This window comes from Heterocephalus glaber, unplaced genomic scaffold (genome assembly GCF_053883595.1).
Source record: "Heterocephalus glaber isolate CG9 unplaced genomic scaffold, H.glaber_assembly_v1.0 deba00001004, whole genome shotgun sequence".
NCBI lineage: Eukaryota > Metazoa > Chordata > Mammalia > Rodentia > Bathyergidae > Heterocephalus > Heterocephalus glaber.
In genome coordinates this window covers 4,208,179-4,235,919 of record NW_028258179.1, presented here as the reverse complement: position 1 = coordinate 4,235,919, position 27,741 = coordinate 4,208,179, and the positions used below count along the sequence as shown (strand labels likewise).

Below are 27,741 nucleotides of genomic sequence, written 5' to 3'. Positions count from 1 at the left end.
CACTACTTAAATCCAAACAAGACTATATTGGGGCCCCTTATATATGGGGTACACTATGAATTATCTCAGAAAAAGGGTAAGAGTGAATCTGGACTGGCTAGTGGATAGAAGGTTGATCAATAGTGGAAAACTGACATACATATTTTCAAGACTGCCTTGGATCTAAGGATAAGCGGGTCTCTGTACCAGTTCAGGTCTGGACCAGCCTTTCCAGGCCATGGAGGTGGGGAGATGGGGGGCAGAGGCTGGGGTGAAACTGGAGTCTCCAAATAGGCTGCCAACAATTCCTTGCATGCCCGAGCATGGATGACCCACGGCCTCTTCTCAAATCTGAGCTGGTTTTGTGATTTGCTTTGATCAAGAGAATGTGACCAGGTGACATTCTGGGACTTCTGCTCCAGGCCTTAAAGGATTGGTAGCTTCTGCTTCCCCACAATGGAGCTGTTTCAGGGTGCCGGTGGCGACTGTGAGGGACCAGAGGGCACGTGGATCATACCCTGGAAGGCTGAGGCAGCTCCCAGCTGAATGCAAAGCAGGGCACTCAGCCTGCGAGGAGCTGATCCGCCAACCAGAACCAGGACAATCACAAAGTGTTGTTGGGCCACGAAGTTCTGGCCCGGGATCAGCAGGCCTGTCCCACAAGTGGGCTGGTGGGTTTCAGAACTTACCCTACCTTCCCCAAACACGAGTGACTTATAGTGTCATGTGTGATAAATGCCTCACAGCAGAAAATAAGAAAAAAACCCTAACAACCCGAACTTGATGCGTACAGGTCATCTCCCAGGTTTGATTTGTATTTTCTTTTTAACACGACTGAACACCAGTTCAGTGGTAATTATTTATCCACTTCCATTTATCATTCTGTGAATAGTCTCTTCATATTCTTTGCCCATTTATCTATTGGGTTATTTATTTTTCACGATTTATAAAAACTTTCCATTTGGAGGAAAATGGCCTAACTTTCTGCTTGAAAATCATCTCATTTCCTGATCATAAACTTTTTCACCTCATGGTACATTTTGCTATTATAAATTTTAACTTTTCATCTATAAATTCTAACTTGGTATCATGTTCAGAAAGGCTGTTTTTCCTCCAAAACCATTTTAAGTCATCTTTTCTTTCAAATACTTTGTTTTTTTTTTTGAGACTGGGTCTTGCTGTTTCCCACGCTAGGCACGAGCTTCTGGGTTCAAGTGATCCTCTGGCCTCAGCCTTTGAGTGCTGGCCCAGCTTCAAGTGTTTTTATGTTTTCATTTCTTAAAACTTTGTATTCATGTGGAATTCATTTTGTACAAGGAAGAATTCAGGTTTGTTGAAAAGGCTGGTCAGTGGTGCCATTAAAAATAACCCACACAGCCCCCCTGAACTGACATGCCACTCTACCCACAGATCAGATAGCCCTGCAATTTAAATCAATTTCTGGGCGTCCTGTGTCCCATTGACCTCTTCCTTTGCTACTCCAAATTCCTTCCTTATATTGTCTCTGGGAGGCTTGTGCTAGGGAATGACGCTGGGACTTTTGCCTGCCAGGCAAGTGCCTGCTCCACAGAGCTGCGCCCCACCCTCCTTGCTGTAATTCACCTTGTGGTACACCAGAAGGGCACCGCTTTGCCTTACCCGGCTGGTCCCCATGTTTACTTTTCCCAAAGAACTGACTGTATCAAGCTAAAAAGCAAATCCTGTTGGCATCTGAATTGACTGCACTGCATTTAACTCACTATGTAGCCCAAGCTGCCCTCGAACTCACAGCAATCCTCCTGTCGCGGCCTCCTTGCTGCTGGAACTGAGGCTGTGAATGTGAGCTTGGGACCATCACACCCAACCTCAGTTCTGCTCCACCAGGAACGGTGACTAATGGCAGACCATGTGGAGAATTCAACACTGTCCTTGTGCTGAAGGATGCACACTGATGATGTCATCTGCCACACTCGTTTTTGGCATTAAAAGCAGTGTGACCTTGGGCAGGGTGCCCAAGTCCTAGGGGCGCTGCTTTCCTCCCTCCTCACCTGTCACACGTGAGCCCTGCCTGGCTCAGTCCCCAGGAGACCATGCAAGGGACTTGGTGCCCTCTTTGGGGCCCAGGTGCCAAGGTCTGCAGCCCCCTCCCTGCCCTCGCGTCCACCCCCCACTCCGCCCACCAGCCCCTTCCTGCCACACCCGGCTCAGTCAGAAGTAAAAGATTTTTATTTTCTACAGACACTTCTAGAAAGAGATCTAACAGAGAAAATATACAAAGCATCTAAGAGCTTCCCCTCCAGGCAGCACCCAAGTGGGACTGAGGTAACGGACCCCTCCCAGGCTTGGGGCTGAGGACAGTCAGGGGTGGGAACATCAGTAAACACATGCAGAAGTGAGGAGAGCTGAGCAGGCCCCCGGGAGTGGGGGACGGACAGGTTTAGAACAGGGGGAGGGTGTCCGTACCAGGTGGCCTCCCCTCCCCTGCCCCCACTGGTCACAGAGCTCCAGGCTGGAGAAAGCAACTCGCCGCCTGCCCCTCAGAGGCCCCTGCCCCCCAGAGGCCCCTGCCCGTCCCGGCCATGGGGACCGGGTTTGTGCGCTCAGGAGCCAGGGTCGGGCCCTGCTCCGCAGTTCTTTGGCTCCACTCGGAGAAGGAACGTTGTGCTGAACTGATTCCTCCCACCCTGGCCCCGGCGCCTTCTGGGGGAGGGGGGCTGAAGGCACTGACAGGAGTCCTGGGACCCCAGGACAGCCACCTTCCCTTGTGCTCTGGTGGGTGCAGCCCCGGGCACCCCCCATCTTCCGCCCGCGCCTGGCCACGCATCTGTGCGTCCCGGGCAAACACCTCAGCAGACCTTGCCGCCCGTGGGGACGTCTGAACCCTCGGCCGCCCCCACCCAGACTTCTAGCCACGCCCCTCGGCCCGGACTCTGGGACCCAGAGCCCAGCGTGGGGCATCCCCCCCACACCCCGGGAGGTCAGCAGAGGCCGGCCCGGAGAGGTCACAGCCCTGGTACAGGGAGGCAGGGGGCCGGAAGGGAAGGGGACAGGTCACAGCTCAGGGAAGGTGTCCACAGTACAAGCTAAGCGAGGGCAGGGAGGCCAGAGAGCGGCCAGAAGGAGAGAAGCGGGTGGCAGCCTCACACCACCCCGCAGATGAGGGTCTCCACCACGAAGGTGTTCTCGAAGTGGCGGATGGCGTTGCACTTCTGGGCCCCACGCTTATTGATTCCTGGGAGGAAACAAAACAATCCCAGTGAGCCCTGCATTCAGGCCTGAATGCCAAGGTCCTCAAGACCTGGCTAGGGGAGAGGGCAGGCGGGGAAGTGACACGGAGTCACAGCATAGGGGAAGTGGCGAGGGCCCAGAATCCGGAGTCAGAATGCCTGTACCGGCCTCCTCCTTGCTGTGTGTGTGACTTAGGGCTGTTACTTAACCTCTGTGCCTCAGTCTTTAGAGACAACTAGAACAATAATGACTGACGATGACGTTGGTGACTGTAAGGCAGTGCCTGACACACTGTAAGTGCCTGCTTAACGGGAATCTGTTAAGTGCTGCTGTTTGAGCTCTCGGACAGCGGGGCCAGGTACTGCTGGAGAAGGCAGGGGTCTGGTGCCCAGGGCGGGGCCCATCACTCACGCCTCCGGGTGGCCCGGCGCCGCAGCCGGTAGGTGTCCTTGCCATTGCACAGGTGGTAGATGAAGGAGCCCAGGGCCTGCTTGTCGCTGACGTGCTCCGTCACCACCATCTCCTCCTGCATGATGTAGGTCTGTGGGAGGTAGGTTCCTCTCTGCGTGGGGGCGGGGCGGCATAGCACAGGTCAGCACCAGGGCCCCGGCTGCCACTCCCGCTCGCCCCTCTTTCAGCTAAGGACCCCGCGGGCCCTTCTGACGCCCCCAGGTCCCCATCCCCTGCACCAGGCCTGACCTCCGTGGGGAGCCCTGTTCACCTTCACGTTCATGAGGAGCTCCCAGAAGTTGCGTGGGGGCAGCACGATTGTGGTGTTGAGCTCGATGATGTAGCACTTGTCCAGGGAGATGTCGTGGTAGGCGGTGAGGCCCTGCACAGGAGAGACCATGCTGAGCCACAAGAGGCTTTCAGCCAGCAGAGCCCGGACCCCAGGGCTCCGGGAGTAGTGGCCCCCAATTTCCTAGACAACTGCCCCGCTCAGCCTTGGTTTGTGGGAGGGGCCACTTCACAGCTGAACCCCACCTGCCTATCCAGCACCTACAAAGTTCGCAGCACTGGGTGAGGTTTGGGGATGTGGTTTTGTCCCAACTGTGTGTTTCACCCGACTCATCCCAGGGGCAGCCTGGGCTTTGGAGATGCCCTGCCCCAGGCCCCTGTGGGCCTCTGCTGTGGGGCACCCAGGATGTGGGGAGCAGGGTTAGGGGCCCAACCTCTACCAGGCTTTGGGAAGCCATATGGGGAAGAGGGCGGGGACCTGTGCTTTGCTGGCCTCAAAAACAACCGCAGAAGAGGAGTCACCTTGACGGGGAAGGAACCGACTGGGAAGGGCGGAAGGGAACCTTCCAGGGTGCTGGCAACATGCCAGACCTCGGCCTGTGTGGCGCTGCACAAACCCACAGAGCTGCACACTCGGCAGTGGTGCCCCTCTGTCACATGTGAGCAGACACGAGGACCAGCGGCCTCACCACCAGGCACCCCACTCGGGTCAGCCGATGAGGACAGTGTAACCAGAGCCACACAGCACCCCACGGGCGGCCTCACCCTCTGGAAGTCGTGGATGATGTCCGCAGGGTCCCCACCACCAAACTGGGGCACAGGGACGTTGATGCGCTCATAGTTCTCTTCCAGGTAGATTTTCACGTCCTCCTCCAGCTCCATGTGAGTCCGGACCTGCGACAGGGAGTCCTCGTACAGCACGCCACAGTGGAAGAAGTTGTCTCGGGCCAGCTGAGCAAGGCAAGGGGGCGAGGGGGACAGGTGGTGACGCAGGGCACTGGGCACGGCCACGGCCGCCTACCTGTCCACTTCACGGCCAAAGGGCTCTGGCAAAAAGGTGAGCTGAGGCTTCGAGAAGCGATTCACGGCTGCACAGATGGAGGGGAGGACGCTCAGGGCTGCTGGGTCCTAGGGGGAAGCCTCAGTTTCCCCGTCTAAAGCATGATGATGTCTAACATCCTTTCTGGCCTCAAAGTCCCTGAGTCTGTGAAGTGGACCAGCGGGAAGAGGACTGACCACCCCTGTGCCCTTCGTGGAGGAGCCTCCAGGACAAACCTGAGCTGGACAGGCCGGCCAGGAAGGGACCCCTGGGAAGTAGGTGGGGTGCACAGGTGGATGCAGCACAGGTAGACTCTAGTGTCCCCTCCGCATCCGACCTGTAAAGGGCAGCGTCCCCCTCCCGGGTCTTGTGCAGCTCTCCCAGGGGAAGGAGATTCCCCATTAGAAGCACTTAGGCTTATTTATCCTCTTGAGCTACTTCCAGTTTAACAACCTTCCGTTCCCGGGTGTGGTGACACTCTTCCCTCCCCAGGTCTCCTGTGGGCCAGCCACGGCCCCAGGGTGTGTGACCACAGGTGAGGCAGCCACCCCGGCAGCCCACCCTCCTGCCCGGGAGTCCTTCTGCCTCTCTGGGTCTGTGTCCATGTACAGAATGGAGTCAGATCACCTTTACCAGACTCGTGGGTGCAGAGTCCCAGCTCTGGAGGGGACCACAGAGTGCCAACTTCTGTGGGATCTGAGTGACAGTGTGAGAGGGACCCCCAGGCCTGCCGCTGGGCCGGTTACCTGAGCCAGGAAGAAGTATCTGTAGATATAGACGGAGGCAAAGACGAGGCCCATCAGCAGCACGACCATGCCCATCGACAGGTAGCACACACCGCCCACCGAGGCCTTCTTGGAGGGGTGGTAGGGGGGTCGCTCCTCCTGTGGACAGCAGGGCCCGGTCAGCCAGCTGCCCCTGGTGTGGGTCTGTACACTGAAATCCCCCTTTCTCTAAGGGAGGCCACTCTCTGGTTTCAGAGGTGCTGCCCACCGTGCCCAGGCCCCTCTCCATGGTGCCCAGCAGGGCCAGGCAGACAGCAGGAGGGAGTCTGCAAAGAAGGCCAGGCCCGGTGTTTGGTCAGTCAGACCTGGCCAGATGCAGCCACACCCGGTTCCTGGCCTCACATGTCAGGCAGGGGCAGAAAGGTGAGTGTGAAACTCAGGAGAATGCTCTGCCCGGAGCACTGGACCGAGGGGCAGCCGGGTGACCTGCTCAGCTTGGTCTGTCCTCCCCAACCCCGGCCTAAGCCTGCTCAGCTCGCCCTGCTGATGCTGCCTGTCCCTGCCCACAGCGCCTGCCACACCGCCCCTCCTTGGCATCCAGATCTGGTCCCCACAGACCCCCATCTTGAGACATTGAGGCAGCCTGGGGGAAGGGCAGGGGCTCCAGCCCAAGGAACCCGGAGCATCTCACTCCAGCTCTGCCCCTTGTTGGGCCTGTTTCCCCAACTGCAAGGCCAGCAGGTCAGACTGAGCTCTGGATGTTTCCTTTCTCCTGCTGCTCTGGAGAAGCGCTGGGAGGGAGGGTGTCTGACCAGCTCAGGATAAACCCTCATCTCTCAGCAAGGCAGGGGGTCCTGGGCTAATGGGGGCACATGTGGGGTGTGGGCCCTGGCAGGGTGCTGATCCCTCCCTTCATAGTATGTCCCCCAGCCCCCCAGAGAAGGAAGCGCTTCCGGACCGGCACTCGCACCAGCAGGCTGGGCGCCTGGCCCCCATAGTGGGTGACCGGGGAACACCACAGCCAGGCACTGCCGGTGAGTGTCTCAAAGGAGCAGGCCACCAGGGGCTCCGGCAGGCCCGGTGCTGCCCCTTCCGCTCTTCCAGTGGTCTTGAGCAGATTTTAAGGTAGCCGAGCCAGACCAGCCAGGTGCCCACACCAGCCCAGGGGCCACAGTGCCCTCCAAAGGCCAGAATGGATTTAGGGGCCCAGAGCTGAAAAGAGTCTCGGGCGCCCAGCGGGGCACTACAGCTCCCCCTCCTCAGTCTCCTACCTCCCACCAGGGCAGGTTTTGTTGCGATTAAAACAGACAAAGAACCTGAAAGCCCTTCTCAGAGGATAAAGTGCCAGATAAAAACAGCAGCTCCAACGTCAGCCTTTCCTTTTTAGGGTGGGCCCAGACAGCTGTTGGGGCTGCCCAGTGGGCTGTGCCACTGCTGCTGCATTTTGGAAAACCAGAGAAGCTAGCTTGAGAAAACTGCTTAAAAAAAACCAAAACAAACAAAAACAGAAAGGAAGAGATAAAAACTCAAGGGGCTACAAGCATGCGCCTGAGGGCCTGCGCCTCTACAGCCAAATGTGTGGATAGACAAGGGGTCAGGAGACTCCACGCTGAGGGGCTGATCACAGAAGCCCAGAAGGGAGGTGGGGGGAGGAGGTCGGGACCACGGGGCTGGGAGCTGGGAGGAGGTGGCGCTTCGGTGGTCCTGAGACAGGCAGAGGCTCCAGCCAGTCCCTGGACTGTGAAGGCCGGCAACCCCGCCTCGCCCCTCTTCATCCTCTCGCAGCCCAGGAGGATGAGGGACATAAAAACATCCCTCTCAGATCTATTTGGCACATTTCCAGTAGGTTATTCCGAGAGACCGCAGACTTCTGCAGATGCAGGCAAAGCAGGAAAAGCTGCCCTTCCTGAAAAAGAAATCTACACGTGCGCACGAGGAAGGTAAGCAGGATGCAGACAGACCTCCCCGGATCCCGCTCCTGCCTAGGACCTTCCAGGAGGGCTCCAGCAGGGGTCATCTGGGGCCCACAGGACCGCTGTTCCCTGATCCCCTACCAACCCTCCAATCACCTGGCCACATGCCAGGGGCCCCTATGTCTTTCTTGTGTTTTTGAGACAGGGTCTCACGAGGTAGTCCAGGATGGCCTCGAACTCTCCTCCTGCCTCAGTGCTGGAATGACAGGCATGCGCCACCACACTTGGACCCTTATTTCTTTCTTTCCATAGCTCACCATACTGTTTAAGCTTCAGCTCTGTGGTCCTTTCCCTGAGTGCTAAACTTTATATGTGGCTCCCGTGCCAGTGTGCATAGTGAACTTGACTCGTTCCTCTTGCTAAGCTGTTTACTATCAGTTCATCTCAGAGACTGAAACGATCAAAACTTTCAGATGGAAAAAGGCCACGTGAAATCTGACAAAGGGCTCTCTTGCTTCCTGATGCTGACACCCGCCAGCACCCTCTGGGGCCAGGTCCTCCCTGCTGTTGCAGAGCCACACTCAGAAGCCTGAAGGCGGAGCAGCAGGGCTGGCAGTGAAGGGAGGACAAGGCAGGAAAGCTCCGAGGAAAGGCCCAGAGCTGCTGGTGCCTCCAGGACCCAACACTGCAACCACCAAGGTCAAGGGTCAAACACCAAAGCCCCGGGACACTCGTCCTTCTTGGGCCCTGGAGGAAGAGGAGCCTGACAACTGTGAGGCAGCAGGGAGCTGCCAGGAGGCCCCAGGAAATAATGCTCCCCACAGGGAGCAGTTACCAACAGCCCAGCATTTGGGGGCTTCCGGTTAGAAAGAAAATATGCATACTGTTTCCAAGGCGACGGGCTCTCAGACCAAAGTGCCTCATTGCACACTCGTGTTTGGGGGACCCAAGGGGGTGTCCCTGGGGTCCACAATGGGGCTTATGAAATGATTTAGCAAAGCCAGGAGCGAACTGGAGGGGAAGCCACCAACCAGAGGGTTAACTCAGCAGACCCCGAGGCTCGAGGGGGAGCTGCCCGGCTGCTGTCCCTCCAAAACAATGTCCAGATTAGCCTCAAGCAGACTAAACTAAACCGAAGGCTGCTCGGCGAGGCCGAAGGCTGGGGGTCAGGGTGGTCTCATCTCCCCACACCCCAGGCGGGCTGGCTCTTTTCTTTCCTAGGCTGCAGGCCCCAGCTGGGAGGGGAGGTGCCTGACCATCAGTGTGTCTGAGACGGAGGCCTGGCTGGGGTCAGTGGGTGAGCGAATAGCAGGCCCCCTGTGTGTGTGCACAGCACAGTCACTTGCGTGCGTGTGGGGATTCACCATTAGTGGGTCCCCCTCCTGTGCACCCTGCGCTCTGCCCCTGCGAGTTCTCTTCTCTGTCCCTGACCGGCAGGCTGTCTCGAGCTAGCAAAGCTCTGGGCTGGAAGAGCTCTCCAGCTCTCTGGACTTGGGGGGGTGAGCGACGGCAACAGGCTAGACGGTGGTAGAAGGGGGCGCTGCTGGTGCCACTGTGATTTTACCACAAGTACAGGGGAAAACCCATCCTCTCAGCTGTCTGCTGGCAGCCTTGAACCACGCAGGGGTGGGCGAGAGAAGAGAAAAGAGAATCAGAAAAGCCAAGACCCCAGGTCAGGCTGGAGAGTCCCCACCGCCCTGGGGAGACTCAGGAACAGGGGCCCAGAGCAGGCGAAAGAGCTGGCCAGGCCTGCCCTCCAACTGCCAGGGGACCCTCCCCTCCCCGAGCCTCCTGCCAAGGGCTGGAGGCCAGGATGCTGGGAAAGTGAAATCGGATCCGCAGGTATGCAGGTTGGGGGAGGGGGCCACACAGGGGCCATTAATCAAAGGCAAATGTCAAGGAGAAAAATCAGAGCTGAGGCGACGACTGTATTTAGCATGTTTCTCTCCGCATGTAGCCCCCACCCTGTGAGTCTGTACACGCCCACACCCGCCTGTGCACACACACACACACGTGTGCACACGCAGGTAGAATGTGGGGAGAGGACTGGGCTGAGGGACGTGCTGCCATCGCCCCAACACCATGTGGGGAGGTTGGGCCCCACCTGCCCCTTCCCTGGCCCACCAGGGACTTCCTCCCAGCCTCAGGTGCGGGAGGGAATCGCCCTAGCCCGTGTTTGCTCAGAAGCGGTGGGGGGGGGGCAGTCCTTGCTGAATCCGGCACCCTCTCCCAGCCGGTCGCTTCTGCCCACTGGCTCTGCACCCTCTGCTCCTTCAGTGGTCCTTCCAGGGATCACTTTTGAGTCCTTGGCTTCGAGCCCAGTTCAGACATCAAGAAGTGTTCTGGGGTCACCACCGGCCAGAAGAGACTGGAGACCGGGAAGCCATCCTGTGCCTCACCACAGGTATGGGACAAATCCCAGTGCCCTGTCCTGCCCCCTTCAAGCTGTGCCCCAGTCCACCTCTCAGTGCCCAGCAAGGGCTGGCTCTGTCCTGCGCTACAGCTGTGAAATGGGGTTCCTGCCTGCTCACCATTGGGCAGGAGGGCCGGAAGAGCCCCACAGGCACAAACCGACACCCACGTGTTTGGGTCCAGGGGCGATGGCAGGGCCAACATGTGGCACCTACAGGCTCCTGTCCTCCAGCTCAGGGCCTCAGCAAGCCCCAAGAGCTCCCCAATACAGTCTTTCTGTCCTAAGGGTGCTGGACTTTAATTCTCTCTTCTGATAGCGTGGCCTCAAGCTCTCCATGCTAATTAGAAGGGGGCGCACTCAGCTGGGTCCCACTATGATGTTGATATTTCCATTTCATGCTGGGTTGAGGCAGCAAGAGAGGCTGCTCAGTTTCAGAGCCCAATGAAACTGGATGTCAGTCACTGCCCAGGCTGCACGGTAAGGTAGATCAAAACAGACCACCCCTAAACAGGCTGCTTCAGCATATTTCCAAATGGCCATTCAGAGGGGCCTCAGACAAGGACTAGCTCTGAAAAGCTGTCCCTTTGTGGGAAGATTTGCATGTGCAGAGAATTTCAGTCCTGGGCCGGGGATTCAGCTCAGTGGTTCTGCCACCTGCCTCGAAAGCGCAAGGTCCTGAGTTTGAGGCCCAGCACCAAAAAAAAAAAAGAATTTCAGCCCTAAGTGAACAGTGGGCAAATGGATGAAAGCAGGCTTTCTCCAGCCCTTCCACTTGCGTGCGTGCGCGTGGGCGCGCACACACACACACACACATACACACACACACACACACACACACACACACACACACACACACACACACACACACACACACACACACACACACACCCCTGGCTGTCTAGGAAAGATCTTGCCTAATGACACCTGGGGTGGAACTCCTGGCCCACACAGAGATGACCACGTACTGCCTCCAGGGGCCTCTTACCTGGGAAGCTTCCCAACCAGCTCCCTGCTGAGTCTCACACTACATATATGTGCTAACAAATTTGCAGCTTTCTTCCCTGCTAATCTGTATATTGCTAGTTTATTTCATACACTAAAATCATCAAGTATTCGGAGGTTAATGAGAAAACCTGACATCTCCCTCCTGGGGTTCAGCCATCCTTCTAACACCATGGGTAGGCTGCCACCCAAAGGTGCCACCCTTGCAGATTCGGGGGACCTTCGGATGGAGGTGGAGTCATTTAGCCCCCCTATCTGGCTTGGTCCGTTTTCCTCCCCCAAATCCTGTGGCTCTCAGCAGCCAGGGCCTGATTCCCAGTCTTAGCTGGGTGCCTGCTCCTGGGAGAAGCAGCTGGGAAGGGACAAGCTGTCTCTGGCCCTCGGCCCGGGCCCACGTTCTCAGAGGGAGGGGAGGGAGGAGACTGGCTCCCTTTGGGAAAGAGAACCAGGTCTGAAGAGCCCATGGCAAACTTTGAAAGCTGCAGACCAGTGTCTTCCATACAGGGCGCACCCTCTCCAGCCTGGGATGAGGTGGTCGCTGGATTCTGGTCGCCAGAGATGCTGGCTGCGGCTGTGAGCATCACAGGAGGGCAGGAATGCAGCCCAGCGCTGTGGCATTCCTCACCCAGGGTCTCCCCCACCCGTGAGGCCCCTCTCCAGCTCCCCCTCCACACCTCCAGGCAGGACTGAGCCAGCCACGGAATCTGACCTGGGAAGGAGTCCCGCCTCCAGGGGGTGGTAGTGGGGGGTGTGCCCGAGACCTTCGCCCCGGTCCTGGCCCCCCGGGGCCCCTCCGTGGACACTCCATGCAGCGCAGCCAGTTTTCCGCGGCGTAAATGCCTCCACTCCCTCAGGCCAGAGCGCAGACGGGGGCACCGAGGCCCACTCCCGCAAGGCTGGCGGCGGGCGCCTCGGGGTGCCATCCCGAGGGCACTGGGGCGGTGGGGGAGCCCTCTCGGGGAGGGGGCGCCCAGCGTGTGAGCCGAGATAGGAGGCCGCGTGCGGGGGGTGGGGTGGGATAGGAGCTCCTGGCCTCGGACCCGGGATCCCTGGAGGCACAGCCGGGCCGGTCCCGGTTTATTTCCATTCCATCACTTTCTGGCCTGCCAATTTCAGTGAGGAAGAGCAGCACATCCTCCCCCACTTTGGAACGAAATCTCAGTGACCTCTCTCCCTTCGTTGGCAGCCCCCCCCCCCCCATTCGCCAACCAATCGGATCCCACCGCCCTACTCTGGGGTAACTACGTCCAAGCCGCCCCCACCCCCGAGCCGGGGACTGGACTCGGGTCCCTCCCCACTGATTGGAACCAGACGCGAACCCAGACCGGTACTCCTCGCCCTGGCGCGCACCAGCTCCGGTCCCTGGCTCTGAAGCGAGGCGCCCTGGGGCCCCTCCACTTTTAGAAGAGATCTTGCGCGCTTTCCCACGGAAGGACAAGGGACCGAGGACCTTCTGCTTTGGGCAGCCGCTTTAGGACAGAACCCAAACCTGGTCCCCACTTGGGGATGGGTCACCCATCAGAGCCCTCTCTTCCCCGCTCCGCTCGCGGCTCCGGGCTCCCCGTCCCCGAGTTCCTCGCCGCCCACCTCTCTCACCCGGGCTGGCGTCAGCAGGATCTCGGTGGCCGGGCCGGGCGCCGGGGCCTGGGCCGGGGCCGGGGCGGAGGCCGATGCCTTGTCACCCTTGTCGGCCTTGACACCGGCCACAGCGGGCTGGAAGCTGATTTTCACCATGGCTGCGCCGGCCCGCGAGTCCGCCCTGCAGCCTCCGCCGGTGCAACCTCTGAGAGCTGCCGCGGATCAGTGCGCTGCAGGCACCGGAAGTTTGGATCCCGTGTGCTTCCCGGCCTCTAACCCCACCCCCAGCCAGCCCCGCCCCCGGGGGGCCCTGGCGCCCGCCGCGCCTGCGCCCCCTGCCCGCCGCGCGCCAGCGCGACGCTTTCTGCCCGGGGCTCCCTTCGCCGCGCGCGCGCGCGCGCGCTCACCAGCCATGCTGGCATCGCCAAGGGCCCAGTCCCTGGCAGCCTAGTCCCTTCCCGCTTCCCTCCACGACCCGGTCCGCTCGACTGAAGCCTACAACAGCGGGACCAGGTCCCGTCCCCGCCCGCTGCAGACTCCCTCTTTGGAGACGTGAGTCTCGGCCGTACCTGCTCCACTGGCCTCCTCCTCGGACCCGTCCGTGGCGCGGGAGAAGGCCTCGAGGCCATGTGCTGGGTGCGGGCCTCCATCCCGAGCTCTGAATTCATCCCGCCTCCTTCCTTCTCCCCCTGCTTCTCCCTCCGTCTCCTTCCTGCGAAAGCCACCCGAGCGCCCTCGGTCGCACGTGGAGCCGCCAGAAGGCAGGTGCTGCTCGGCTGCCTGTGCCAGCCCTGCTCGGCCGCTGCTGGAGGCAGGTGGTGGGAAGTGAGGGTGGGGAGAAGGAGAGAGCTCTAACTGATGCAAGGCCACTAGCCTGGGGAACTGGGTGCGGGTATGGGCAGGAGGGAAAAGGTTTGGAAGACATGGGGAGGAATTGGGCTTGGACCAGAGCTCGGAAGGAAAGTGGTTTCGACTCTCAAGCTCCCAGGTGAAGCTGGGTGTCTGGTAAGTCGAGTCTGAGACTTCCTGAGTGACCCAGCAGCACCCACCACCTTGTGTTGCCCCACTCTGTTTCCCAAGCGCCCCAGTGTGTGAAGCATTGTGTTAAGCTGTGGCAGGAAACAGAAACACCCAAGACTTAATCCAGCCACCAAGGACCCGATGTTGTTAAGCCTTCGTCTGCTGCGTTACCTCATTCATTCATCACAGCCCCTAAAACCTGCACATTGACCAGGGTAGTAGAGACAATTGTGACTCAACCTAGGGCACTGAGCTGGCAGACGGCGGGCCTCTGGCAGGCGAGCAGGACCACCTGCATGCCAGAGGTTGGCAGGTGTGAGCCCCACTTCCTCTGCAAGGCCTTCCCTGCAGCCCGGGGCAAGTCCCTTTGCCTGGGTGCCTCTCCTGGTGCCTCCCCTTGGCCTTGGCCAAGGCCTCTGCCAGGTGAGTGCTAGGCACACATCCCAGCACAGTGATTTATAAACATTCCAAACAAAGGGCTTAGACATTTACTGTCAGAAATTAAAACTCAGCTGGGTATGGGTGTACACCTGGAATCCCAGCTATTCTGGAGGCAGAGGCAGGAGGATCGAAAGTTCAAGGCCATTCTGGTCAATTTAGCCAGACCCTGTGTAAAAGTATCACAGATAGGTAAGTTAATTAGATATCTTGTAGGCAGTTAGGGCCAGCCCACGCCATGGAGCCAACACGGAGGACAATCAAGACACATTCACTGAAGGCCGGCATTGTAAAGGAGAGAAACTACCACACCCACCTAGGATGAACAGCAGTGACTGATATTCTCAATAGGTACCAATCACCCGGGTGGGGGGCCAAGGCCTTCCAAGATCCCTGACCCACCCCTTTCCACCGAAAATCCTTGCTCATTCCTTGTACGCTTGCTACGTGACTTGTTTCCCCATTGGATCCCCACTTAATCAATATTACCTAAGCAACTATACTTGTCATAATCTTATTGGTTGCTCATAGTTTTGTCCACCTTGTGATTTGTCATTGGATCAATATTACCTAAGCAACTGTACTTGTAATCTTACTAGTTGACTATAGTTTTGTCCCACCTTGAACCTGCCTCACCTCACAGCTTTGTCCCATAAAACACCTTTGAGAAGTTGGGTGAGCAGGCAACTCACTTTCCAGTCCCGCTTCTGTCTCTCTTACAAGCTTTCTTTCTCCCAATAAATTTTTCCTACTCTTTAACCTCTGTTCCTAGAATTCATTCTTCGATTTTAAAGAACACAAACTTGTGTTTCGGTTATCTAGTAGGTTTGGGAGCTACATCTCTTCCCCTGTATCAAAAGGACTGGGAGTGGTGTGGTGTAGCTCAATGGCATTGCATTTGCCTAGCATGCATAGGGTCTTGGGCTCAATTCCCAATGGCCCTCATATGTGAAATTAAAATTCAGAAAAAGGGCCAGGGATTTACCTCAGTGGTTCCAGAGCCGTCCTCGTAAGCACAAGGTCCTGAGTTCGATCCCCGGTACCAAAAAAAAAAAAATTCAGAAAAAATTTAAAACACAAGACTGTACATATTGTTAGGCAGGAGGCGGAACCATTGAGCTAAATCCCTGGCCCTTCCAATGATCTTTAAAACAATGGGACCATATGTGTAGCCCCGGGTGGTGGTGGTGGGGCCATGTTCCACTGTATGCTAATAGATCGAGACCGAAACAGACAAGTAATGTATTAGTGTATTGCTAGCAGTTCTGACCTTGTCGACTTGCTGAATGGACTTGGAGTCTACTAGGGTCTTCAGATTACACTTTCAGCACCACTGCTCAGGTAGATGCTCAAGAATCCATGCGCACGGATTCTTAGATACCCCTCTTGTTTATAGTTTAGCACCTCTGAAATTATTACATCTTTCGCAGTTATAATTAGCACTGATTGTTCTTAATGTACCCACGGTACAGCAGCTTGGATTTGGTGGAAGACAGTGAGTCTGGTCAGTTATCCAAGGAGCTGCAGGGCCATGTGGGGTTCGCCATTGCAGCAAGCTCTGTGGGCTCAGGGAAGGACAGGGCCGAGGGTGAGGAGGGGTCGCAGTGCAGCTGAGGCTCCAGGGAGATGGGTTTTGGGTGGGAACCAGAGACAGGTGTGGCGGGGGACTGGGAGAGGAGAAGGCACCCTGGGAAGCGGGGTGAGTGAGAGCCAGGAGGCCTCTGTCCCATATCAGAGCCCCTCTCTCCAGCCCGCCCACCTGTGTCCCATGTCGCTGTCCCAGGCATACCCAGGGAAACAGACACCATCTGGCCTTCTACAGTTTGGATGAGCATCCCTGAAAGGACCCCGGGGCCTGGTGGCAGGCCCTTAGGTCACAGGGCTGTGCCCTGTAAGGGGATGATGAGACTTCAGGCGCCTCTCTTCCATTCCCATTTTGTATCCTGGCCTCAAAGCCAGGGGCTTTGTCACACATTCCCACTAGTAGGTGTTGCCTGGCCCGGACCCAAAGCAATGGGGCCCATGGGTCACAGAGTGGAAGCTACAAAATGGAGCCAAAATAAACCTTTTCTCTTACTAAGTTAATCGCCTCAGGTATTTCATTGTAGTCACAAAAAGCTGTCCAGTGTAAGGCCCTTTGGGGCCCCTGTGCTTCCTCCTCTTGGGGGCACTCAGTACTCAGAAGAACCCTTCTCATGAGAACTAGCCAGGACCGTGGGAGAAATACCATAATTCCTTCTGAGTGCAGGGTCCCCAATGACCTAAAGACCTCCCGCTGAGCTCCACCTCTAAAGGTGCCACCTCCCAACACTGCCACCCTGAGGATGCAGCTTCACCACATGACATCCGCGGACGCACTTAAGCTACATCCCAACTGTGGCATCCGTTTTCTCATTCATGTAGTCCCTTCTACTTTCAGTTCACTCTGTTCGCTCCCTGGGTTCTTGTTATCAAAACCTGTCATTTATTTTATTTTTAATTACAAATTCTTCCAGCAAGGACCACTAACTGTTTCCTCATATCCATTTCCCCTTTCTTCTTCAGTAATAACAATTCATTTGGCTGAGCTTATTGCTACCTAATTTAAAAGACTACATTTCTTAGCCTTTGCTTCATCTTTTAGAAATCACTAGAATTTTTCCAGTTTGACATCTGCCTCTTCATTTTATTCTTGGTATTTTCAGAGATGTAAATACATCAAATATTTTCTCACGCCTGTATACTTATGAGCTCCCCTTTTAGACTTTATATTACCCAGTTTTCTTCTAGCACTATTATTTCTGTTACATTGCAAGCTGCAGTCATCATTACTTCTTTTCCTTTAAATTCTTGGCAATGGCAATGTATTGGCTTTTGAAGACAAATTTTAGAATTTTTTTTTTTTTTACTTATCTGCAAAAGAAATCTCTTAGGGTTTTGATTGAATTTGATTAAATTTGAGAAGTAATTGACATTTTTATAACCTTCCCTTTCAAGATTATAGTTTTTCTCTCCATCCATTTGTGCTTTAAAAGAACCAGTAGGATTTGAGGCCTTTCTTTCTTTTTCTTTTTTTTCTGGGGATGGAATCCAGGGCTTTATGCATGCTGGAAAAGTGCTTGTTATGGTTTCTATATAGATGTTCCCCCAAGGCCTCATGCACTGCTAGGTGGGGCTTTGGGGAGGTGACTGGGTTGTAGGGTGCTCTATTCGTCAGTGGATTGTCCACTGTGACTGCACAGCTCTATGCGATGTTGGGTGGCGAGGCCTCAGGGGACTGGGGGTTGGACAGTGGTCACACACTGTGTTACTTTCCTCATTGCCGGGATAAAATACCTGATACCCTCAACTTACAGGAGGAAAGGTTTATTTTGGCTCAGTGTGCAGAGGGTTCAGTCCATAGTCAGCTGGCTCCAGGGCAGGGTGGTCTAACAGACGGGCTTGGCAGAGGAGAAACTGCTCATGGCATGGCGGTGGGAAGCACAGACAGAGATCAAAGGAGGACAGGAGGGAGCGAGATCCTTCCAGGCCACATCCCCAGCGACCCACCTCCTCTACCAGGCCTCACCTCCCAACATCAAGTGTAGATTTAAGCAAATTCAAAGGAGTGCGTACTGTAACACTGACTGATTGATGCAGTACTGGGAAGGGGACCTAGTGCTTTCACACTGAGCTACACCCCCAGCCCCTTTTATTTTTTATTTTAAGACAAGGTCTCACAAAGTCACCACATTGCCTAGGCTGGGCTCAAACTTGTGATCTTCCTACCTTTGCCTCCCAGAATGCTACAATTATAGGCATGTCCCACCATGCCCAGCTTATACAGTTTTATTATATGAAATTAAAGAACAGACAGAACTTAATCCATAGAGAGAGAAATCAGAAATGTGGGTGCCAATCAATGGAGGAGGGATAAATTTATCTTAAGGGTTGGAAGGGACTTTTTTGCTTTGTGGAAATGTTCTATATCTTGCTTGGTATGTTAGATATCCATATCTTGGTCAAAATTGGTTTTTAAAAAATTGTACCTAAATTTTTTTTTTGGTACTGGGGATTGAACTTGGGTCCTTGCGATTGTGAGGCAGGTGGCGGAACTGAGCTAAATCCCTGGCCCCTATACCTAAATTTTAAAAAATCACCTCACCTCAAATTATTGAGCACCCAACAGGCTCTTCAATGAAAAAGGGGGTGCTGAGAGGGGCAGATGGAGATGAGAGAGGCAGAGGCACAGCTGGAAGAGGCATCGTTCCCATGCTGGGTAGGGCCAAGCTCTCTGTACCTCTCTGGCTTCTGATTTTTCCAGGTGATCTGTCCTTATCCAGGCACTCCTACAGAGATGGATACAGCCAAGACAGCCCTCACCAGAGCTGAGCTAGTGGCAATGCATGCCCTTGAACCACCAAAACTGTGAGGTAAATAAACCTCTTTTCTTTAAAGTCATCCCACCTCAGGTATTTTGTTACAGTAACAAGGAACAGATTGATACAATGAAAAAAGCAGAAGAGCTGATCAGTATATTAAGAAGTAATTTTTTTTGTTCTGTTTTTTTGTTTGTTTTTGAGACAAGGTCTCACTGTGTAGCTCAGGTGGTCTTGAACTCGTGATGATCCTCCTGCCTCAGCCTCCTGAGTGCTGGGATTACAGGTGTGTACCACCACACCCAGTTAGAGGTAGTTGTTTGAAAGCAACTAAAAAAGACACATTTCTGGAGTACATAATTAATAAGCAAGAGAGAAAATATTAAAATAATAAGAAAGGGTATATAATTAGGTATGGTGAATAAGACAAATTATAAGGCTTTTTAAAAAAAACATAGACTCTTATCTAATAAATATGAATATTCTGGAGTGGGTGATTTTATTGAAAAGTAGAAATGGCCAAAATGATCTGGAGAAGTAGTAGAAAAGCATAATGGCCTATAATCAAGAAAACTGTTGAAAAAGTTCTCAGGCAATTATCTCCAAAAAAATGGTTCAGAACAGCCAGCCCATTTAAATGGATGGTTCTTTCAGATAAAAGAAACAGCTAATTCTATTGATGCTTCAATTAATTTTGGGCATAGACTATATATTCTGACAGCTCTGACAAAAGAGAAAAACATCACTTTAACTATGAATAGACACAGAAATTCAACAGTACATCAAAGAATCGTGAAGTGGCAGTAGAAAGAATGTCTTCAGAAAAAAGACATCGATTCCATATTTGAAAATCTATTTGGGGAGAAATAGCTTTGTAAAATAATGCTGAAAGGTAATTGCTATTCAACTTAGAAGGAATAGAAAAGTATAAAGGAAAAAACAGCTAGGGCAAAGTCTATGATAACCATTATTCATTCTTCATTATTTTTCTTCCAATATTTTCTACTTTACATATATATGAGCGTGTGTGTGTATGTGTGCATGTGTGGGTGTGTGGGTGCGTGCACCTCATTTTTCTCTCAGAATTAGGGCCACACTGTGTGTGTGTAGACTCGCATTCAGGGGTGATTTTGACCTGCTCCAAATGGGACATTTGCCAAAATTGAGAGACACGTCCAGTTGTCTCAACTGTGTTAGTGTGTTACCGGCCTCTTGCTGGTATGGCCAAGGACACTGCTGAATGTCTTACAATGCACAGGACAGCCCCATACAAAAGGCTTGTCCAGTCTAAAATTTCAACAGCGCCCCCGCCAATGTCAGTAGACCCCAGGCTGAGGAACTTTGACCAATGTTATTGTTTCTGTCCCCCAAAGTCTCTGAGCTCATAGGTGGAGCTTTGGGGAGATGACTGGATCCGGGGCGTTACTCGGTGGATTCATGCCTTGATGAGTTCGTAGCTGACATGCTGTGCGGAGGGGGGGCCTGGTGGTGATGAAGCAGTAATGCACCATAGGACCGGCCTTTGCTTGGCCCCTGTGTTTTTTTCCCGTAAGATGTTCTGTACCAGAAATATAACTGTGCTGCCTGGTATTCGCACCCAATGTATCAAAATGTTCTGTGACTGTGCTCCACCATGTACCTGCTCAATATATCAAAGGTGTTTTGTTCAAACAGTGTAACTTTAGTACCTGATGTTTCTACCTAAGTTTCCTGCTTCTAGCTATGTTTCCACTCCAGAAGGTTCTTCTCAACTTCCTTTCCCCAACTGTATAGAAATGGACTCTTACTACTACTCAGAATTCAGAGTGAGCAAACTCCTCTGAGCCAGTGGTCTAATGAAAGGTTTTCTCCATGTCTTCGAGTGCCTTTTGGATTCTCGAGTCTTCAAATGGCTGCAGCTGTAACACTTGGCTGTGACACTTGGCTGTGACACTGAGCTGTACGCTTTGCCACATTATGATCACGGCCTGGAAGTGTTTCTTTCCCCTCCTCCTTTCCCTCTCTCTGCTTCCTGTGGCCCATGCCTTGAGCAGCTCTCTTCTGCTAGGCCCTGACTTTTAGCCATCAACTATGGACTGAAACGTGAGCCAAAATAAACTTCTCCTCCCTTAAATTATAGGTGTTGGGTATTTTGTCCCACCAACTAGGTAAGCAACCAAGATAGTATCCTGCTTTCTGATTTAGGACAATTTCTCCGTTTTCACGTCACATGGTTCAGCCCCAGTGTCTCCCCAGGATGTCCACCTGATCTCCAGAGCCTGTGACTGGGCCACCTTACATGGCGGCAAGGACTTTGCCGATGTAATGAAGGCCATGGAGGTAAACACAGATTGCTCTGCCCCAGATTGCTTCATGGGTCCAGTCTGAGCAGCCCTGCAGGCCTGGAAAGCAGAGACACTTCTCTGGTAGAGGAGTAAGGCAGGAGGAGAACTCTGCAGTACCATGGAGGAGATGGAGGAAGCAGGCCAGGCGACAGGGGACACAGGTCCCAGCTGACACTCGGAAAGAAAACAGAGACCTCTGACCTACACCACATGGGATTGAATTCTGCTGACAACCTGAACAAGGCTGCGGCAGATCCTCACCCCAGAGCCCCCAAATAGGAGCCTGCGTTGGCTGACACCTTGGTCTTGACCTTGTGAGACCAGGGGCACTGGGACAAACAGAGCCACCTATATTGTTTGTTGACCTGAAATAAATTCATGTTGTGGTAATGTTTACAGCAACAAATGCAAAGCTGACTTGATTAAAAATTCTCTCAGAAGGGCCGGGGATTTAGCTCAGTGGTTCTGTCGCTTGCTTCCCAAGCACAAAGTCCCAAGTCTGATCCCCGGTACCAAAAAAAAAGAAAAAAAAAATTCTCCCAGCTGGGCCTGATAGCACACACCTGTAATTTCAGCACTTGGGAGGCTGAGGCAGGAGGGTCACTGCAAATTTGAAGCTAGCCTGGGCTTCATTGTTCAAGACCAGCCTGAACTACATAGTGATACTCTGTCTGAAAACACCAAAATTCTCTAATTTTTTCAAATATCTGTCCCCATGTAAATATCTGGCCTCCTTTCATAGTCCTGCTTATAAACATCACCATGTATTCCAGAAACTTTTTTCAGTTTTTCATCATATTTGAGAGGACTTCTTACATTCAGTATTTTTTTTTCTTTTTTTTTTTTGGTACGGGGGATCGAACTTGGGACCTTGCGATTTCGAGGCAGGTGCTGGAACCACTGAGCTAAATCCCCGGCCCGAGGACTGCTTACAATATGCCCTTATGAACAGGTAGTGAATTTACTTAAAATATAGCCTTTAATATAAGTAAAAACATATATGTTGATAGTGTAATATTTTGTTAATATTTTGTTCCAAGAATTTTGAAGTGTCAGGTATTTGTTAATCATATATTTCAAAGAATGGCCTTTGGGAAGTATTGATTCTGTATTTTTCTGTTTTCTAATTCCTTTATTTTTCCCTTGAAAAACATTCTTTCTTTTGTGTTATGTTCTTTCCTGTGTTTAAAAATTGCTAATGAAGGTGAACTTTTAAAAACAAAATCATGCTAATTATGTCTCTGTACAATTTGGGGAAATATCCATGTGATTAAATAATGATAAAATAATATTAAGATGAAATGAGGAAGTTTGAGAACCCCAATAACTTTGTGCTGCTGGTTTTCTGAAGTGCTTCTGGCTGTCACCATGATAAACAATGGACAGACAGTGGACATCCTCCGTCTTCACTGAGGACACCTGGCCACTCCCAGTAGCACGTCTACTACTGCTACTTCCTGCAGCCTCTCTAGCAGGGCTGTGGATATTTTTCAATTTAAAACATTTCTTTAAAAAATAATATTGCTTGGGCTGAGGATTTAGCTCAGTGGCACATGCCTGCCTGGCATGTACAAGGTCCTGAGTTTGATTCCCGGTACTGAAAAAAAATAATATTGCTGAGTGTGGTGGCTCATGCGTGTAATTCCAGCTCTCTGGAGGCTGAGGCAAGAGGTTTGCCATGAGTTCAAGGCCAGCCTGGACTACATAGTGAGATCTGTCTCCACCAAAAAAAAAATTGTTTTTGTTTTATCTGCATTTTCAGAAGACCACGCAGAAAATAAAAATATCATCAACAGAAATACAAATTTGAAATGCATTTGGAAGCAAGTTGTTTTGGCCCCCTTTAGTGATATCAGAGAGCTTAGTTTTTAATTAGAAATTTTTATGTAAGATGGATGTGAAAAAAAATAAAATGGTTGTGATGTAGGAGACTGGGCCAACCTGCCAACTGAAGAGGCTTGTTAATCACAGGTGCAGAGCGGCAGCTAACGAGCCCTGAACCTGGTTCCAATCTTCTGACACAGCTCAAGTGGAGCCTGGCACCTGATGCAATTTCTAGCAGGTGCTCAGGTGGGACGTCAGCCTGAAGCAACTACCAAAGAAGACAAGGATGGCAGCAGCTCAGTGCGGCTCTGCCCTCTCTGTCCTCTTGTCCGTTCTGCTGGCAGGATGTAGCTTCTCTTTTTGCTACCAAGAGCCCTTTTCTCCCTGAACACATCTTTCCCCTTCCTTCTTATTTTTGAGCTAAATAAATGCTAATCTTTTACATTCACCAGTTGCTCTGACCTAAGAGCCTAGAAAGTGAGGCTGCTCCCTGCAACACCTGATGACAGACTTACTATGTTTCTGTGAGCAAGGGAAATGTATAGATAGATAGTACAGAAATTTCACACCGCGCAGGAAGTCAGCATTGCTGGTAGGGCTGCTTTAACAAAGCAACCTGAATAAAGGAGCTCAGACCACAGAAATTTGTGGTCTAGGCATTCTGGAGCTTGGGGCAGGAGATTGGTTCCTCCCAAGCCTCTCTTGCAGCTTCTGCTGGTTTAAGGGCCACCTCTGCAGTTCCTTGGGTTGGACAAGCATCACCAGACCTCTGCCTTCATCTTTTTTGCTTTTTTTTTTTGGTACCGGGGATCGAACTCAAGTCCTTGGGCTTGCGCAGCAGGTGGTGAAACCACTGAGCTAAATCCCCAGCCCAAAGAATTTTTTTTTTTTTGGTACCGGGGATCGAACTCCGGTCCTTGCACTTGCACAACAGGCAGCGAAACCGCTGAGCTAAATCCCTGGCCCGCTTTTGCGACAGGATCTTGCTATGTAGCCCAGGCTGGCCTCAAACTCATGGCAATCCTCCTGCCTCAGCCTCCCGAGTGCCACCATGCACAGCCTCTGCCTTTATCTCCACACAGTGTTCCCGTGTGTGTCTGTGTCCTAATTTCTCCTTTCATCAGAACATGGTCATATTGGAACAAGGCCTACCCTAATGAACTCATATAAATAAAGTGCAATATAAAAGACAGACAAAGGCCCATAGATTTAACTCAGTGGTTCCATCACCTGCCTAGCAAGCGTAAAGTCCGGAGTTTAATCCCCTGTACCAAAATAAAATAAAATAAAATAAAATAAAATAAAATAAAATACAAGACAGACAATAGGAAAATAAAAGAGAAAAGTTATTGTAATCCAGCGTGGACAATGTATCTAAAAATGTACCTTGATTTAATAGAATTGTCTTATGTGTTTTATGTATTTTTTGCCTGGCTGTTAATCTGTATGTATGATAATTAAGTCTGTAGGACTTAAAGATAAATAAATGAATCCGATGCCGGCCAAAAAAAGGGGACTGGAGGGGAAGGGGTATAAAAGGACTTCAGATGAGTTATGTACTCACGCCAATTCCCTACAATGAACGTAACCGTTATGTTCTTTTGCTAAATTTTTGGACTGCTAAAATTTTGATCTCTAGTTTTCAAGGCTATTTTCCAGCTAGGTCTTATTTTCGGGGAAATAAGGTAAAAAAAACCATTTTGTGTCTTTCTTTACGCAGGTCACACACTTCCCCCTGGCCTGGTATTTGCCGCGTTTCTACCGCCAACCTCTATCCAGGAACTTCGGAGAGGGCCAGGCCCCGTCCTGACTGGGGACCTGGACAGACTTGCAGGCCCGTGCGGTTCGGGATTGGCCCGAGACGAACAGGTGCCGCTTGCGCCCCCTGGTGGCCACCCTGGCTGAGCGTCTGCGCGGACCTCCCCTTCCGGGTGTCCTTGCCTATAGATGCTTGAGTCGCCGCCTGTTTTGGGGGCTCTAAGGGATATATATATTTCTATTGTTATTATTGATGTCTACACAAAAGAGCAAGCCTGGGAATCTGTAACACTTGGCGTTCTGACTACATCATGTCCTTTAAAGGCCCCAGGTCCTGGGTGGATACTTAGTCCCCCAAACCTCAGAATCAACAGGCTGATCTTGAAGTCTGCTTTGAAATGTTCTCCCCTATTGTGACAAGGTAAATTCGCTCCAGGTCTGCTACTTGGTGAACATTAAATTTCTTTTTCTTTGAGACAAGGTCACACTATGTACTTCAGGGTGGCCTTGAACTCACTATGTAGCCTAGGCTGGCCTCGAACTTGCAGTGACCCTCCTGCATCAGCCTCTTGAGTACAACCGTGAGCCACCACGCTCAGCCTTGCAATTTCTTTCTCTGTAATTCAGGAAGAACAGGAAGTTCCTGCTAGAGCCAGTACCCCTCCTACACCCCCTTTCTGGGTTCCCTGATCTCAGAGAAGACGTCTTCGCTTGTAGACGTCATATATGAACACCTGATTTCGCGTCCGTTCAATTTCTTTTAAAGTGTCCTACAGGAACTGAGTTGCGCGTTTTTTCATCTTTTGACTCCTCTCCGGGGAGCCGTCGGTTTTGAACGTGCAAGTCACACCCAGTCCGAGCTCCGGCGCCCAGGCTGGCGTCCCCTCTTCAGGCCCAGGACCCCTCTGCCCGCACTACCAGCTCCGTGCAGCCTCCTAACTGGTGCTCGTGAAAGCAGCTTCGTGCGTCCCTGGAAGGCACCGCTCACCACCAGAGCACCCTGCGGCCCTGTCCGAGGTGATTTTCTTCTTTCTGATGCGGTCCGAATCCCGAAGCCCGTTAGGGCGACAGGTCCTTGACATGGATGGGTTCTGATGCATCTTCCAGAGATCGCCTGTTGAAACACCAGCCATCGGCTCAACTTGTTCTGTTTAGGTTTCTCTTTAAGTCTTTCCCCCAAGCCTCTACTTTAAGCCCCAACGTTGGTGATTCTCAGCTCCTTATCCATGCCCTCTGGTCTTCGCAGTGCCGATCAGTGGTGCGCATGCGCTGAGCCCCAGCAGGCCCTGCGCCCCCGCCAGTTTGTTCTTCAGCCCGGACGCCGTTAAAGTTGCCCTGTCCGGCATCATGTGTCAGGCCCAGTGTGGCACAGAGCGTCACCCCCGTCAGCCGACCCTGCGTGGTGGCCCCGAAACCACTTCAGCGTCCCTCAGGCTGCAGGGACCTGTGGGCACAGCAGACCAAGGAGGAGAAGAAGAATGCGCCGCCCGGGCCGGGCCATCCCAGCAGGCGGGCAGCCTCAGAGCAGGAGGGGCAGAGGACAAGGCCAGTGCGCCTTCCCCTTGATTTTTCTTTTGAGACAGGGCCTCACCGTGTAGTCCAGGGTGGCCTTGAACTCACTACGTGGTCCTTTCCTATTTGTCACGGCCAGATTTGCTGAGAAAGCCCCGCCCACAAGCTCAGCCGCTGCCTGAACACCAAGGGACTCCACTGCCCCCCAGTGGACTTTGAAAATATGACTGCTTTTCCAAAAACATCCTATTTTAGATCCTCAAGCATGCTTAAGTAAATACAAAAAATTAAAACAATCCCCTGCCTATCGTAGCGGAATGAAGGTAGAAATAAACAGCAAAATGGCCGGAGGTTTAGCTCAGTGGTGCCGCCGCCTGCCTCACAAGCACAAGGTCCTTAGTTCGATCCCCAGTACTGGAAAAAAAAATTGAGAAAGATAAGGACATATGTGGCTGCAGGAGAAAGGACGGACTTGGGTGGCCAAGGGGCAGGCCCGGCTCCACACAGACCTAGCTGGCCCTTCCCCAAGGTCCCATTCCCTAATTGTGTTATCACTCGTTAAGGCCATCCTATAGCTTTCAAAAAAGTTCTTTCTGGAAGGGGCAGACTGTGAGAGAACCGGGAGTTTCTCAGCGTTGTTAGCATGTTTGATGACCACGAAGGACAACTGGAGGGAGAGCTGTGGGTAGGTGTGCTCCACCTAGCAGATTCTGAAAGATGAATCCAGGGGCTTCAGCGGACTGGGCCGTGGTGAGGGGCGACCAGCGTGTGTCTGGGCCTCAGGAAGCCCCCTGGGCCAGCAGACTGTGGGCACCAGCAGCCCTGCTATGCAGGGTCACTCACTTCCTGGTGTCAAGCTCTGGTGCTCACAGGGTTGTCAGTCTCCCCTCAATTTGCTGCCCCTTCCTCTTCTAACAGGGAGGACCTGCCCAGCTGGGGTCAGGGCAAGGTGCAGGCCTCCAGCTCGGCAGAAGGAACACTCGGGCCAGGAGCTAGTGTGGGTGTCCCCAGAAGCAGACGCGGAAACAAGGCTTTCAATGCTCATTTGGGACTTGATCTTGGGAAAAGCTGGTAGAGTGGACACGAGCCAGTGAAAGCTCCGTATGGAGCCGGAACTTAGCGCTGCTGCTCCCAACTAGGGAGCAGACACCTGCGAAATCTGGGCAGCCTGAGGTAGTTGGGCTGTCCTCTTCCTTCAAATGCACCTCAGGAGCACTGAGACCTGGGAATGGCTCCAGCCTCGAGGTACCAGCACTGCAGCCTCCCTCAGGTGCCCATGAGGCCACACCTGCCTGGGGCTGGTAGATCAGGAACTCAAGGCTCAAGGGCTGGAGCTCTGCTGCAAGGGGAGGAGGGCGCTGGGCCAGTAGCCGGGAGGAAGGGGGGAGCTGAACTTTAGTGCGGTGCCTTCATAAACGCAGTCACAGGTCACAGCTCATCGAGAGCAGGGAGCCGCGCTGCCCCTCGGAGGAAGTCTGCGGCCAGGGCTTGTCTCCAGCCCTCCCCTACTCACTGACAAGGGGAAGAAGCTGAGTCCAGGTGCGCACAAGGACTGCAGGTGTCCCGGAAGGAAGACACTCACCTGCATAGTCCCGCACCTCCCTTTTCACTTAGCCCAGCAACTTCCCAGTCCTCCTGGCAGCAGTCAGTGAGCCTTGGAAGGAAATGGCAGAGGTCACAGGCCGCTGACGGGGCAACGCTCAACTGTGGAACGAGGTAGGCAATGCGATGGGGCCCGTGTTGTATTGAGATACAGACGTCACGGGGGGAAGGCGAGCAAAAACTGCACTTCTGACGTACAGAATCTCACATGGGCAAAAGAGGTGTGTGTGCTAAACTGTCTCGTTCAGTTTGCGACAAAAGTTGTGGTTGTGCCTCCTGATGGGGCTGTTCACAATGATACAAAAGCAACTGTCTAAAAGACACTATGAAGA

General features: G+C 53.1%; 1 protein-coding gene and 1 long non-coding RNA gene across 4 annotated transcripts; one reads left to right on the top strand and one right to left on the bottom strand.

Annotated features, from left to right (window-relative positions):
• Nucleotides 1–2,166: 2,166 nt before the first annotated feature.
• On the bottom strand, nucleotides 2,167–13,406 carry Itm2c (integral membrane protein 2C). Of its 3 annotated transcripts, none has more exons than XM_087209385.1 (6): nucleotides 13,164–13,406; nucleotides 5,710–5,847; nucleotides 4,690–4,875; nucleotides 3,908–4,018; nucleotides 3,598–3,748; nucleotides 2,167–3,190 (listed from the first exon to the last, which is right to left on the bottom strand). In XM_087209385.1, the coding sequence occupies exons 1-6, from the start codon at nucleotides 13,260–13,262 to the stop codon at nucleotides 3,099–3,101; spliced, it is 777 nt and encodes a 258-aa protein (XP_087065511.1). In that variant the 5' UTR covers nucleotides 13,263–13,406; the 3' UTR covers nucleotides 2,167–3,098. The 3 variants fall into 3 exon arrangements, with proteins under 3 accessions (XP_087065511.1, XP_004868096.1, XP_021102675.1); XM_004868039.3 differs by lacking the exon at nucleotides 13,164–13,406 and adding an exon at nucleotides 12,613–12,875; XM_021247016.2 differs by lacking the exon at nucleotides 13,164–13,406 and adding an exon at nucleotides 12,604–12,850.
• A 74-nt stretch (nucleotides 13,407–13,480) lies between these two features.
• Nucleotides 13,481–27,669, top strand: LOC110346324 (uncharacterized). The gene is made up of 3 exons (XR_015450571.1): nucleotides 13,481–21,665; nucleotides 24,258–25,312; nucleotides 25,542–27,669. It is a non-coding gene; the product is annotated as an uncharacterized LOC110346324 (long non-coding RNA).
• The last annotated feature ends 72 nt before the right edge of the window (nucleotides 27,670–27,741 follow it).